The sequence below is a fragment of the Pongo pygmaeus genome, chromosome 20, assembly GCF_028885625.2.
Source record: "Pongo pygmaeus isolate AG05252 chromosome 20, NHGRI_mPonPyg2-v2.0_pri, whole genome shotgun sequence".
Taxonomy (NCBI): domain Eukaryota; kingdom Metazoa; phylum Chordata; class Mammalia; order Primates; family Hominidae; genus Pongo; species Pongo pygmaeus.
The window spans coordinates 3901104-3915357 of record NC_072393.2 but is presented as its reverse complement, the minus strand read 5'-3'; the positions used below and the strand labels follow the sequence as shown (position 1 = coordinate 3915357).

The 14254-nt window shown below is 60.0% G+C and overlaps 1 protein-coding gene across 1 annotated transcript in view; it reads right to left on the bottom strand.

Annotated features, from left to right (window-relative positions):
- Positions 1 to 13667, bottom strand: part of PIAS4 (protein inhibitor of activated STAT 4) — a 34845-nt gene extending 21178 nt beyond the window's left edge. Inside the window, exons 1-2 of the mRNA XM_054463156.2 lie at positions 13487 to 13667; positions 8378 to 8804 (exon numbers count right to left, since the gene is read on the bottom strand). Of these exons, the coding sequence (XP_054319131.1) occupies positions 8378 to 8804; positions 13487 to 13513 (454 nt within the window). The 5' untranslated portion in view covers positions 13514 to 13667. The remainder of the gene's footprint in view (positions 1 to 8377; positions 8805 to 13486) is intronic.
- Positions 13668 to 14254: the final 587 nt, after the last annotated feature.

Here is a 14254-nt window from a genome sequence, read left to right as displayed (position 1 = left end):
AAAACGTTTTGGAAAGAAACCACATAAACTGTACATAAACTCTTTCAAAAAACAGAGAAGGAAAGAATACTTCTTATTTTACAACGCCAGCATAACTCTGATACCAGAACCTCACAACTCAGCGTCAAGGAAGGAAAATTACCAATAAATACCCCTCATGAACACAGATGTAAAATCCTCCACAAAATATCAGCCAGTATTTCAGGCCCCTGCAATTTGTGTAGAAATCCAAGGCGGGTTTAAATCCTCTCTACACACCCAGGCCAGGTGCGGTGGCTCATGCCTGGAATCCCAGCACTGTGGAGGCGAGGCGGGTGGATCACTTGAGGTCAGGAGTTCAAGACCAGCCTGGACAATATGGTAACCCCATCTCTACTAAAACTACAAAAATTAGCCAGGCATGGTGACACACACCTGTAATCCCAGCTACTCGGGAGGCTGAGGAGAATCGCTTAAACCCAGAAGGCGGAGGTTGCAGTGAGCCGAGATTGCATAACTGCACTCCAGCCTGGGTGACAGAGTGAGGCTCCGTATCAATAATATAAAATGAGGTAAAATAAAATAAAATACCTCTCTACACATCCACTAGCATGGCTAAAATGAAAAGACTGGCAATTCTAAGAGGTGGTGAAGGTGTAGAGCAATCAGAACTCTCTGCTGGTGGGGTTATAAGACAGTACAATCACTCTGGGAAACTGCCCTTATAAAGGTAAGCACAGACCTACCCTATCACCCAGGAATCCCACTGCAAAGTATTTTCCCTCAATAAATGGAAACGTGTTCAAAGAAACTTGCAGGCCGGCCACAGCGGCTCTCATGCCTGTAATCCCAACACTTCAGGAGGCCAAGGTAGGAGCACCGCTTTAGCACAGGAGTTGGAGACCAGCCCGGGCAACATAGTGAGACCTTGTCTCTGAAGAAAGTTTTTAAATAAGCCTGAGCCAGGTGTGCTGGTGTGCAGCTGTCATTCCCGCTACTTAGGAGGCTGAGGTGGGAGGATTGCTTGGGCTCAGAAGTTCGAGACCAGCCTGGGCAACATAGCAAGACTGTGTCTACATTAAAAAATATATTTAGATACAAAGCAAAACGCTGAGCAGCGTGCACGTCCTGCTATTGCTTGTGTAATGAAAATGAAGGGAAGGCATCTGAGTAAACACCTATTTGTTTATAAGTGTAAAAAATATCGGAGGAGTGTGGGGGAGCGAGAATCTGGCCACAATGGCAACCTTGGAGCGGCCAGGAGACGAGATGACGAGATGACAGGCAAGCCCTTTAGAACACGGATGGAGAACTGCCCCTGGTAAAGGCTGGAGCTCATCAGCTTCGCAGGCTATGTCTGTGCTCCCAGGTGCTCCCAGGACGGCAGTGCACACAGTGGTGTGGCCTGCACCCACGACAGGGCCTTTACAAGAACCGGAGCCGTGGGATCGGACCTCAACTACCGGCACTATCTTGGAACTCTCTCAATCAAAACCCACGAGAAGCCGGGCGCGGTAGCTCACGCCTGTAATCCCAGCACTTTGGGAGGCCGAGGCAGGCGGATCATGAGGTCAGGAGATTGAGACCATCCTGGCTAACACGGTGAAACCCCGTCTCTACTAAAAATACAAAAAATTAGCCAGGCATGGTGGCAGGTGCCTGTGGTCCCAGCTACTTGGGAGGCTGAGGCAGGAGAATGGCGTGAACCCGGGAGGCAGAGCTTGCAGTGAGCTAAGATCCCGCCACTGCACTCCAGCCTGGGCGACAGAGTGAGACTCCACTTCAAAAAAAAAAAAAAAAAAAAAAAGGCCAGACTCCCTGGGCTCGGCTCCCAGCCCTGCCAGGGCCTCTGTGGCTTGAGCCTGCATGTCCGGCCCATGCTGACCCGTTTCTTCGGGGACCGGTGCCGGGTCTGTGGCTGGCCCTCAGGAAGAGGGTGCTGCCACAGCCGGTTCCCATTTATATGCTGAAGGCACAGCCAGTCTCTGCAGAGGTGATGGGCTGTGGAGTCCCGGCTGGGCCCCTGAGGAAGGCTGCCTAATTGGGAGGGGAGCACACAGGCCACCTGCAGACGCGCCCAGGTCTGCCCTGAGTGCCAGGGGAGCAATGGTTCATAGGCAGGGAGGCCACACAGAAGCCGACACCTGAGCTGGGCCTTGAGCTTCCAGGCTGGGTTGGAGGTGAAAACACAGACACCCCAGCCCTCAGTGTCTCAGGAGGAGGTAGGGAAGAAGGGAAGGTCCCCACCAGGCAGCAAGGGAGCCACCCAGCTGGCCAGGGATCGTTGCCAGCCCATGACCGGGGCAGACAGGGCCCAGTCATTGAAGAACAAGACTCTGGGGTCCCTGCCCTGGGAGGGCTCCTCCCTCTGGGGGAGACCGGGCTGTGCTTCTCTGCTGGGGGCCCAGGAGGTGCCCTGTGCTCTGACTGCTCTGCTGTGCCACTGGCCCCGGGCCACTCACGGATCCCCCCAAACACCCGGCCCCCCCATGCTGGGGAAGGGGCTGTGGGGTCTCCCTCAAACCTGCCCTTCTGCCCTCGGGGTCAGCTGTTTGGGGCCAGAAACCCAGGTGGCATCCATGAAGCCCCCGTCTCTGCTGTCCTGCAAACATCAACTCCCTCAGCCAGTCCTGTCACCTCTGTTTTCAAATCCCACCCGGTGCAGACGCCTGCCCCCAGCTCTGCTGGTCTCAGCAGCCAGAGCCCGCTCCCTGGGCTGGCTCCGCAGGAGACCCCTGACCCTCAGCACCCCTGCTCAGGGCCACACACACCCTGGCGCACACACGGCCACCACCCTGGCCTCCTGTTTGGGCCCCACCAGCCATGCTGCCTCAGGGCCTCCGCACCTGCCATTCCCTCTTCTGGAACCTTCCTCCCCCGACCAGCCTCATGGCCCTATATTTGTCTCTGTACAAATGTCACCAGAAGGAAAGCCTTCGCTGAGCACCTCATTTAAAAACCGCACCCCCCACCACCTCACTTTTCTCCAAACCTTCTCCTCCCAAGGATCGACTCAGTTTCCCTACATCACTCTGCTGCTCCTTCTTGTTGGGCCACTGAAGCATGAAGTTCCCTGAGGAGGAGATGGTTTCCTGGGCTGCCCAGCATCCAAGGGCCACAGGACCAAGGCACGGGCACCACTGAACCAGATGCACCTTTGGGGCCAGGTGCAAGATCGGGTGACCACAGGGGCCCTGCCAGGCAGAGCCGGTTCTGGGATGCAGTGCTCGGCCAGGCCCTCCAGCCCGGGCACGAAAAGCAGCCCCTGGGCCCAATCCAAGAGCCCAACAAGAAGGGCCCAGACGTTGGCTCCACCCAAGGCTGCCAGGGAGCCTCACGAGATGCTGCTGACGATGAATATTTAACGCTGTGAGCAGATGCTCACAGTATGGGGGGTGGTTATAAAATAGCAGCCAGGACACAGCCACACATTCCTACAATCACATATGCAAAGGGAGAATGAGGCAAGCACTGGCCCGGTGTACCAAAGCGGCCCACTTGGGCAGCAGGGCGCTGGCCGGACTGCTCTGCTGTTGACTCCAGTTTTCTAGGACAAGTGCATAATTGTACAAGTTTAAATAGAAATGAAACACAGGCAGTTTTTAAAAGGCTGATCGGGGCCCGGCCTGGTGGCTCACGCCTATAATCCCAGCACTTTGGGAGGCCGAGGCAGGTGGATCACTTGAGGTTAGGAATTCAAGACAAGCCTCGTCAACATGACAAAACCCCGTCTCCATTAAAAATACAAAAAATTAGACTGGGCGCAGTGGCTCACGCCTGTAACCCCAACACTTTGGGAGGCCAAGGTGGGTGGATCACCTGAGGTCAGTAGTTCAAGACTAGCCTGGCCAAGATGGTGAAACCTCGTCTCTACTAAAAGTACATAAAATTAGCTGGGTGTGGTGGTGCGTGCCTGTAATCTCAGTTACTTGGGAGGCTGAGGCAGGAGAATCGCTTGAAGCCAGGAGGCTGTAGTGAGCCAAGATCGCACCACTGCACTCCAGCACAGGCGACAGTCAGACTCCATCTCAAAAAAACAAACAAACAAACAAACAAAAAAAGTTGATCGGATGGGACCATTCCCCCTCCAGCTGGCCCGTGTGCTGGCCCCCTCCCCAGGCTGTCCCCTCCCTGGCACATACAAGTTCTCTAACTCCCGGACCCACCCTGTCCAGCTAAGAGCTACCAGCACTGATTCCCCACCCCAGGTCCCCCAGATCAAGAGCAGAGGCAGCATAGTCAGGTATGAGGGACACAGGGGGCACTGTCCTGGAGGGGCGGGGAATAGGTGCCCCTGGCTAGGCACAGGGGTGATGTTGACCACTCTACCCATCAGTGAGAACATTCACGGGCTGCCATGGGAGGGGGACCAGTGGGCAGAAAGCAGAGCAGGAGGCTGCAGCCAGTGGGCAGGTTGGGGAGCTGGGCTGGGCTGGGCAGGGCAGGGGGCGACAGGGGATGGGAGAAGGACTAGCAGGACATGGGGGTGGCTGCCGGAAGCCCCCCATCTGGTAGCGGTGGGCCCATCCCTCCTCTTCAACCTGAAGGCCAAGACCTAGGGCAGAGCTGGCAGAGTCCCCCTGTTCCCCAACCACAGGTATGGGAAGTGCCAGGGGGCTGAGTGGGTCAGACTACCCCACACATGGGACAGCGACACAGGACGCTCCATGCCCATCCAGGCCCCCAGTATGCAGACAGACAGATGGTGGGCCTGGGCGGGCAGCAGGCCTGGCTGTGGAAGGCAGACAGCCACTTGCCTCCTGGACTTCAGTTTCCTCACTGACCCCAAAAATCATACCAGAACCTCAGGGGCGCTGCAGCCCTCAGGGCAAGGAGGGTAGCCCCCAGCCTTCCCCGGGCCCACCATTCTCGGGTTCCAGCCTCTACCGCCCGCGCCCAGGCTACTGCGTCCCTCCTCCTGGGCGCACCACATTCTGGCCACAATGGACGCCATTCAGCCCCATGAATGAGCCCTCTCTGGCCATCAGCCTCTGCCCTCGCTGCCCTCTGCCTGGAATACGCTCCCCTGCCCCCTCCTCTCTGCCTGGCTTCTTGAGAGTCACCGTCGGGTCTGGACTGGAATGCTGCTGCCTCCAGGAAGCCTTCCTGACTGCTACCTCCTCACAAATGTAGAGTAAATGGCTCCTGCTACTGACAGCTGCCCCTGAAAGCCCTCTGTCTGCCATGAGACTTATCACCTGGCACTTCTGTGCTGCACCTGAGCAGGGACCATGCTACCTTGCTGTGGCCTGGGCAATGCTGGCCCAAGGGCTTCAGAGGCTGAAGGGCGCACATGCCTATACACAGCACAGCAGACCGGCGGCTCTTGGCTGGTGCCAGGGCTATCTGCCTCTGGGGGCATCTGGAACCATGGTGACAGGGGCTCCACTCTGCACAGCAGGTGGGCGGGCAGGCAGATTCCTTGGGGTGCCCGCTGCGAGCCAAGGCCCTAGAGGAGCAGCTCTGTGCCCGGCCAGCATGTGTCCTTCCTTCCGCCCCACATCTCCTGACAGCCTCTCTTCCCAAGTACCCCGACAGGAGGGTCAGGCCCCTAGCCAGACTCCCCAGGTGGCACAGGCTGGGAAGGGGTGGAGCAGGCTTCCTTGCTGAGAGGCAGGACAGGGTTCCCAGCCTGCACGAGGTCCAGGCCAGAGCCTCTGCTCTGGAGCAGGACCCAGTCGGCTCGGGAGGAGGGAAGGCAGGCCGCTGTGCGACCTTGGGCCGTTCTCCGCACTGTTCTGGGTGCCAGCCCCATCCCCACACACAGCACCTCCCACTGGAGCTGATCATCTACAGCCTGAGGCCCCTGCAGCCTGCTCTGCGGCTCTGTCACCCCCTCCCCCAGCCCAGCATTCCGCGCCGCGTGATTTATGGCTCCTGTCCGCCTGGCGCGGTCTCCATCCTGGAGCCGGCCGGCGGCTATTCCGGGGAAACAGACCAAGAGCAGTGGGCCTCACACTGCACGGTGGGTCACAGCCAGAGGCGGGAGCGAGGGAGAAGCCGGTGGAACTGGGTCCTCCGGAGGTGGCCCCCGGGCAAGGCCAGCACCACAGAGTACACCCTGGGGAGCGACACAGCCCAGGGTCAGGGCGGACGGATGGCATCTCAGGTCCTAAAACCATGGGGACCACTGCTTCGGGGCCAGGGTCTATTCTCCAGGAAACCTCTGAGGACCGAGGCGGCCCCCAGGGGGTCCCCCAAGAGCACGGAATTCAGGAAAGGAGGTTCACCTGGCGCCTGAGATGGAGAGGGAGCCAGTGGGAAAGAGAGGCAGGGTGGGGATGGCCTCTTTGTTCTGAGCCGCCAGCACAGCCACACTGGTGTAGACAGGGGAGCAGGCTCTCCCGGAGATCAGGTGACCGGGGTCCCTGTTGGCTCAGGGCACAGCGATGTATTGTGGGACGGAGCTACTGGTCCCCGTGCAGGAAGGAAGCTGGTCAGCCCCGTCCCCCGCCCTGGACCAAACCTGCCCTGCCGCTCCCAGGAAAGCCCAGTCTCCCTGTGATGCAGGTCCTTCCCAAGGCCCAACCTTCAGAGACAGCTAGCTCTGCCCAAGAACCTGGCAGAGGTAACCGCTTCCCTCAAGAGAGCGCAAAGGCTGGGAAAGTCAGTCCAATGGAACTCAGGCCAAGGCCCTGAGTCCCCCAGGACAGGTGCCGCTGGGCCAACCTGCTCCCCAGGAGGCTGCTGCTAGACACCTCCTGCAAGAGAAAAAAGGTGGAGGCGGAGCCTCACTTGGAAGGCGGAGCCTCAGGCTGGAGGGAGGAGCCTCGGCTGCCGCAGGAACCACCGACAGCACCTTCCTCCCTCCTCCACTTCCTCCATCCTCACCTGGAAGCACAGCCCCTCCAGCCTAACCTCACTAAGTCTCAGGGCTGTAGGTGGGAGGGGAAAGGCGGCCAGTTCCCCTTCCCCCTACCCCCATCAATGCTGCTTCCCAGGGCAGGGGAGAGGGGGCCAGCTGGCACCCAGTGGACTGAAGCATGCCAGAGAAGGGCCCTCAGGCCACAGCAGGGGCCAGGCAGGTTGCTGGGTCAGCAGGGTGGGAGGGGGCGTGCACAGGGCTTCTGAACCTCATGGCCTTGGTCCTGAGGCCTGATTCCCACGCCTGGTGCCCATCACGCACCCACCCAGCAGGCGCTCCGACGTTTACTGTGCGAAGGAAAGAGTGGGGGCAGGGGAGGGGAGGCAGCAAGAAGAGACGGAGAGACCTCCAGGCATACAGAGGACCTGGTGATATCTGAGCGCCTCGAGGCACAGGTCCGCAAAAGGCCCAGGACGTTCCGCTCCCTATCTGGGAGTCCCAGAGGCTGCACACTCTCTCTGCCCTGGGGGCTGGGGCTGCTCAGGCCTCCCTGGCCCTGAGCTCAGAGCTATGGCTGAGGCAGAGACTGGGCTCAATACCCATCTGCAGCCTGAATGGTCACGGCTGCTAGGGAGGCATCAGGGGCCTGTCCACACTGCTGTGGGCTATGAGGTCCTGACACACAGTTCCTGCTCAGTCAGTGCTTGCAGACAAAGACACGAGAGAGAGAAGCGTGGAGCCCAGCACCCCTCCTCCGCCTGGGATTGCCCTGAACCCCCAGCACACCCGGTGCACACAGCCTGGCAGTGACCTGAGCCCGCTGACCAAGGCCAGTCCTGCAGGCTGCCAGCGAGGAACCAGAGCCTGGGGGAAGGATGCCACTGGCCAGCCCCCTTTCCATGGGGAATAAGCAGGGAAACCAGGCTCCCAGGTGGCCCTAGTCACCCCTGGCCCTGGCAATCACAGCCTGGTGTGGTCCCTGCATGTGTCACAGAGTCTGTGTGAGCAATGGACTCTGTGGGAGAGATGGCGAGGCGTGTCCGAGGTTGGGTTATAAAAAGGGCTCCAGCTCCCAGCTTGGAGGTGCACACTCGCTACCCTAGGGTGAGGGAGCCACCAGGCTGAGGACGCCCAGGCAACTCGTGCAGGAGTCCACACCATGAGGACCTGGGGACTGTGGCCAAAAGCCGGAGAGGAGCTGAGGCCTGCCAGCCACCACACAAGGATGTGGCTGCTCCAGCCCTGGTCGAGCCTCCAGATGAGGTGGCTCCAGCCTGACTGAGCCTCCTGAGAGCCCCCAAGCCCCAACGCCCCGCAACACAGCTCACAGGTTCCTGAGAGCTAACAGACGCCCACTGCTTCCAGTGGCTCCATTTTGGGGTAACTTGTAACACAGCAAGGGGTGACCAATATCAAAGATGGTCCCTTTGCTTCCGAGGAAGGACACCCCTGGCCACCGTGGCTCCCCGCCCTGGCTGTGCCACAGAGAACATCACTCGAAGTCGGCTGTGTGGCTGGGCTGGGTTGGGCTGGGCTAGGCGACGGGGCCTAGGTGAAGCCTCCAGTCGCAGCCTCCCTGGGGTGACCACTCACCTAATTCGGTGGGCTTCAGCAGCTCGTCCAGCATATTAAAGAACGGCAGCTTCACCAGGCGGACTTCTGGCTTGAGGGTCTTGGCGGGCAACCGTCCCAGTCCGTTTAAGTACTTTCCGTAGAGCACGGGGTAGTCAATATTGGGGCCTGCCAGTGGAGTCCTGGGCACCGCGCCGGCCCGGTCGTAGGTGGAGTGCATGGTCAGGGGGTCCAGGGGCCGATGTGGCTGTGGGGCAGGCTCCGAGTTCTTCTTGGCGTAGCGGGTCTCGTACAGCTCCTTGATCTTCTTGAACAGCTCAGGGCTACAGTCAAACTGCACCAGCTGGAGGGCCCTGGTGACTAGCTCGTGCTTCAGTCCGCTCTTACTCCGGCCCACGAAACCCAGGAGCATCTGAAGGTCGGAGACTCGAAAACTCATCACCATGTTCTGAGGAGGAGCAAGCACACACACACTCAGAGGACGCAGCTGCGAGGCAGGGGACTCCGTGGAGGCCAGGCCCTGATGCGGGGACCGTGAAAGACACCCACTCGCCAGGAAGCGCCAGCCTTGGCTGGGGCTGGTGGAGTGCCCTGCCCCTACGGTGCCCCCTCCCAGCAAAGCCCTGCCCCCTCCCTCCTCCTCATCAAACTTTCCCCAGCATCGCCAACGCGGAAAAAGCGCCTCTGACTAGGCCCCACTTCTATTTTAGTTCTCTTTCCCTGTCTTCAGCCTGAAAGCATCCCCAGGGCAGGAACTGGCAATTGTGCTTTACTTGTAAACAGCCTCTGCCAGTGCCTTGCCGGCAAACACCAAGTACCTCTCTGACCCTCAGTCTCTTCGTCAGGAGGATAACGACATAAAGCACTGGCTGGGCGGGTGCTCAACCCATGTCAGCCACAGATATGTTTTCCCTTCGGTCTCGCCAACGGTAGCCACAGTTTACTTAGTACTAATCACCTGCCGGGAACCAAGCCGGTCATGTGATTATATATTTAACTCTGATCCTTAAAGCACCCCTGCTAGGCTGGTGTGTGAGCTCTGTCACAAATGAGAAACTGTCGGCTCAGAGGTGGCAGTGCCAAGATTCAAACCCAGGCCTGGCTCTGAAGCCAGGGGCGGTTCTTGCTGCCACACTACTCCCTGGATGTCAACATAGGGCTGGGCCTGTGGGGGCCTCCGAAACATCTGCCGATCATCCCAGGTGGGGTTTCTCCCCCTCGGCCCTGTGGACACTGGGGCCGTCCTGGGCACTGTGTGGTGCTAAACACAGTTCATGACAACCAAACACATCTCCACACATTGCCCTGAGTCCCTGGGGAACCAGTCCAAGGGGAAGGTAGCAGCCACAGGGGCTGTTGTGGGACCTGGGTCAAAGTGACAAATGAGGCTTGGCAGGACCTGGCCCTCATCGCCTGGCCGGGCCTCTCCAGCGAAATTAAACCAAACAGCAGAGCCCAGCTGACCCTAGTGTTTGATGTGGGGTAGCCTGGCAGTGGCCTGCCCTCCATGAGGGGTAGGACCCTGAAGGGGAAGGAAGGCTCCCCAACAGGCTGCAGAAGCCAGGTGTCCTCGAGGGATGGGCTGGCAGGGTTTTGGGGCCACCCACCCTCAGCCCTGAAGCTGGCCTGGGATGAATGAGATGTGGTGGGAAACAACAGCTTCTAGGAGGAATGGGGAAAAAGCTCAAGCGTCAAGGGTGGTAAGGAAAGCTGGCGGGTACCCGAAGAAACCAATAAACCATTCAAACTCCACTCGAAAGACCCTGAGGGTCGAAGCCAGAGGCAGTCCCACTGGGGTGTGTAAACTGCAGCCTCCGTGCCAGGAGGCGCTGGGGTTTCCGGTTCCCGGCTGCCCCAGGGTGAGGCCAGGAGCCTAGCCGCACATTTCAGCACCAAGGCTGCAGCAGCCAGGGCCCGCTGTCGGGTCCTCATCTGTCAGCTCTGATTTCTTCCAGCTGTATCGGGCCAGGGTCCTGTTGGAGACGGAGAGGCTGTCCAGGCTCAAAACAACAAGGACACACGTGCGGGCGGCCCAGCCCTGCCCGAAGAGCCTTGGGAGAAGCGTCTTCCCATATCACGGCTGCGCGGCCCCGTGACTGTAAAGAATCGGGATGCCAGCGTCTGCTCGCTACCAGGCACCAGCAAGGCCTGTGTCGCTGATTTCACAATGACCACACCCATCGTGTAGGTGAGGAAACCGAGGCTCACAGAGGGAAGCGGCTAGCCCAGAGCCTCCCTAGTACATGCGTGGGACTGGCATCGGCCCCTAAGGCCCCTGGCCTCCCAAGGGTGTTCCCGTCCACTGCCCCGGGGACCCTCACTCACCAGCACACTGGCTATGGGGACCTGCGTGCTCTGCTGGGCCTGAGAGTCAGGAATGCTTTGAAAACAAAAATGCCTCATCTCCCTTGGCCTGACTTCCTACCTTGTGCAGAAAACAAAAAGGCTTGCGGACAAGATGTTTCTTCTGGAAGCGGCCCAAGGCCTTAGCAGGGAGAGACGATGTCATGTGGACCCTTCACACTGGCAGCCTGGCCAAAGGCAGGTGGGCTGGGGAACCTGCTGACATCCTCACACCCTGGGAGCCCCTGCCCCGCCCAGGCTGGACAGTGGAGCCGCAGCTCCCGCTTCCCGGAGCACACCCCTTAGGCGGCCATATGTTCACGACTCAGATTTCCTGGCAGCTGCCACCTCGGAGGAGCCTGCCCTTGACACTGAAGGGAGTGCGGGGGGGACAAGCATTCAGGAAGAAGCCCCAAACGCCCCAAGATCACTTCCTGCCCTGGTTTCAAGCTGACCTGCTTGCCGTCAGAGCTGTGTTTATAAACAGCGCCAGGCCCCAGCAGCTTCCAGAGTTTCAACTCCAGGCTTGCCTGGAAGTCGCGTGGGGAGACATCAGCCGAGACACAGCAGCTGCGCTGAACCTTTCCTCCAGCACAGGCCCCTTGGAGCACCGGGGGTAGCTCAGGAAGGCGCCTCTCTCCAGGAAAGCGGAGATCTGTACGAAACGCTGTGGACTATTTCAGGGAGCTCACAGACACCCCTGCCCCAAACCTGCCTCCAGGCCTTAAGCTGAGAGTCTCAGATTTCAAAGTTCACCAACAAGCCCCAAACATTCGCCCCTCTGAGCAGTCTGTGATGCACCCCAAAAGACAGAACCTGCAGCCATGAATATGACAGGCTGGGGAAGGCCCCTGTAAAGAAGGGGATGTTTCAATGACATTTAAGGTACTTGGAGGGGTAGCAACAGACTCAAGGAGAAAGAAGGTTCCCCAGGGTCCGGGCCCCCTTGAATGGAGGCTCACGGTTTAGAGAATCTGAAAGACGGGTCAACTTGATTTAATTGGGGTGGGGGGGCCCAGCCACCAGAGGGTCAAGGAAAGTTCATCAGATCATATTTCAAGGCCTGGATGGTACAAAAGAGTGCAGACCCTGCCCTCAGCCAGGGTGGGGGTGGGGTCCAGGGTCACAGCTCCAAGCCCCGAAACAGGAGGTTACATTTCAGGACTCCAGGACACTTCAAGCCCAGAGCCTGCCACTTTGGGTTTACAGAGTTCAGCCCTCCACATCTCCAGGGCGAGTCTCCACTTTTCAAAACTCTAGAGAGGGGCAGAAGTGTGCGCAGGGGTGTAGGGCTGGGAGGTGAAGAGAAGTATATGCTATAATCACAGAGCCCTGAGCGCTGCGTTTTCAGATCCCAGTGAGTAATGTGAGAGGACGGAGAAGAAAATATGTACAGGTCAGGATCGTGGGGAGGGAAAATGTGAAGGGGGATGGGGGAGGGAGAGGTCCCCTAACCTCCCCGGAAGCCGTGGCCTTGCGGGCACTTCTAAGGGTTTTAGACCCTCAGCTCTAGGTAGGCATCTACAAAAAGGTACATCCCCTGGAATGGGGATACTCTGAGCTCAATCCCAGGATGATTAAAAGTGGTTCCAAGCTAGGAGATGGTATCTATGGGACATGGGACCTGGACAGGACTCAGAGTATAACAGAGCAGCAGCAGAAGTTATTCTAAAGAGGCCAGCCTTGGATCCATTGGGGACCCTCCAGAGATCAACAAAAGAGAATAGGCAGAAAGAGAGGGGACCTTAGAAACCAAAGTTGGGGTTCATAAAAGTTCTGGGGGCTGTGTAAGGAGGGTGGGTGTCTGACCTAAGAAGTAGACTCGCTCAAGAGCAGAAAATAGGAGAAGCAGCCAAGGTTTGAGGACAGTATCTGATGCTGCACAGGTGAGGTTTAGAGCCCCCCGAAGTAGAATCAGTAGCCTCAGATTCTGTCCCGAGGGGAACGAGGTAGGACCAAAGCACAGTCCAGGATTTAAGATAAAAAAAGGAGAATAAGAAAGGTCTGTGACCAAGAAGAGTAGTCAGGACTCCATCCTACGGGGAGGGAAAGGGAGGGACCAGCCTTCCCCCAGCGCCCACTCCGGCGTGTGAGAGACGGTGTCGGGAAGGGGGCGGGGTTCTGGGACCAATGCAGGAGCTGAAGAGGAGCTCAAGCCCGAGCCTGGACTCCAGACCCCAAGAGGACGTGCTGTGTCTTGGGGGTGGTCTCAGGGCCCTGACTCCTCCACCTGGACTGTGGCAGGACACTATCCAGGACTCAGGGGACCCTTCCGAGCAGGAGACTCGCAAATCCCAGCCTGGCCTGTTGGGCGGGGACGAGACCCAGATAGCAGTCCTGGGAGCCCTGTGGGCGGGGAGGAGCAGACACTCCCCCCCCCAACACCAGCCAAAGAGCAAGGACCCCGGCTCGGAACCAAGAAGGCAACGAGTAGCTCAACACGTCCCGCATCCCGGCGGGACAGTGCCTCACCCGGGAGGCGCGGCCCTGGCCTGGCGCTCAGGGACCGGGACCCTAAGGGCTCGGGCTGGGTGGGGAGACCCTGCCCGAGGCCGGGGGAGCGACCCCCGGCGCGAAGACCTGGGTGAGGCAGGAGGGCCCCGCCCCCGGCCTCCCCGCCCCCCGCCCTCACTCTGAGACCTGGGGTCGGGGTCTGGGGGCCGGGACGGCGAGCCGCGGGCCGGCCGCGCTGTGGGGCCCCGGACAGAAGGCGCAGACCTCGACCCGCGGCCCGGCCCCCGCCCTCTCGCCCACTTGCCCCGGCCGGCGCCGCCACCGCTCACTCACTTTGGCCTCCACCAGCTCCGCCGCCATCTTGGCCACCAGCGTCCCCCGCGCCGGGAGCCCCCAGCCGTCGCGTCACGTGACCACTCACCACTCGCGGGCGGGGCCCCCACCCGGGCCAATTAGCACCCGCGCGCGCTCCTCCCGCCGCCGGTGCCCGCTGCTGCCTCCTGCGCAGGCGCGCGCGGCCACCGCCCGGGCCTCCGGCCAATCAGGTCCGCCCTACACCGGCCCCTCCCCCCTTCTCCTCTCGCTCGCGGCGACCACGCCTACCCCTGGCGGCGTCTGACTCCTTAAAGTGGTACTAGCCCTGCGCAGGTGGGGACGGGTGCTGGGTTGCCTCTAGGGAGGGAAGGCGAGAGGGGGCGGTGGCAGCGACAACAATGCAGCTAGGTGCCGTGGCTTCCTGCGCGCGGCGGCCGCCAGGTGCATCTCCAGACTCCCGGCGGCGTCGGGCAGGGGATGGTTGCTCCGCCGCAACGGCCGCCAGTGCGTACAGTGAGGCGCCTTGCAGCGCAGCGCGGTGCACGCTCGACGGGCCCAGACGCCCCGCGCGCTGCACATCCGGGTCCTGGTGTGCAGATGGGGCGTGGGCTCGGCAACCAGCTGGCTGGGGGCGCCCGGCGGAGAAAAGCAGGACCCCTGCTCCCAAATTCCTCGGAGATCGTGCAGCCCTCACCTCTTTACAGGCGCCCCCTCCCCATCCTGCCTCCCCAGCCCCATCCTGCCTCCCCACCCATGGGAAACCTTGGATCTGCACCAGTTGGGACC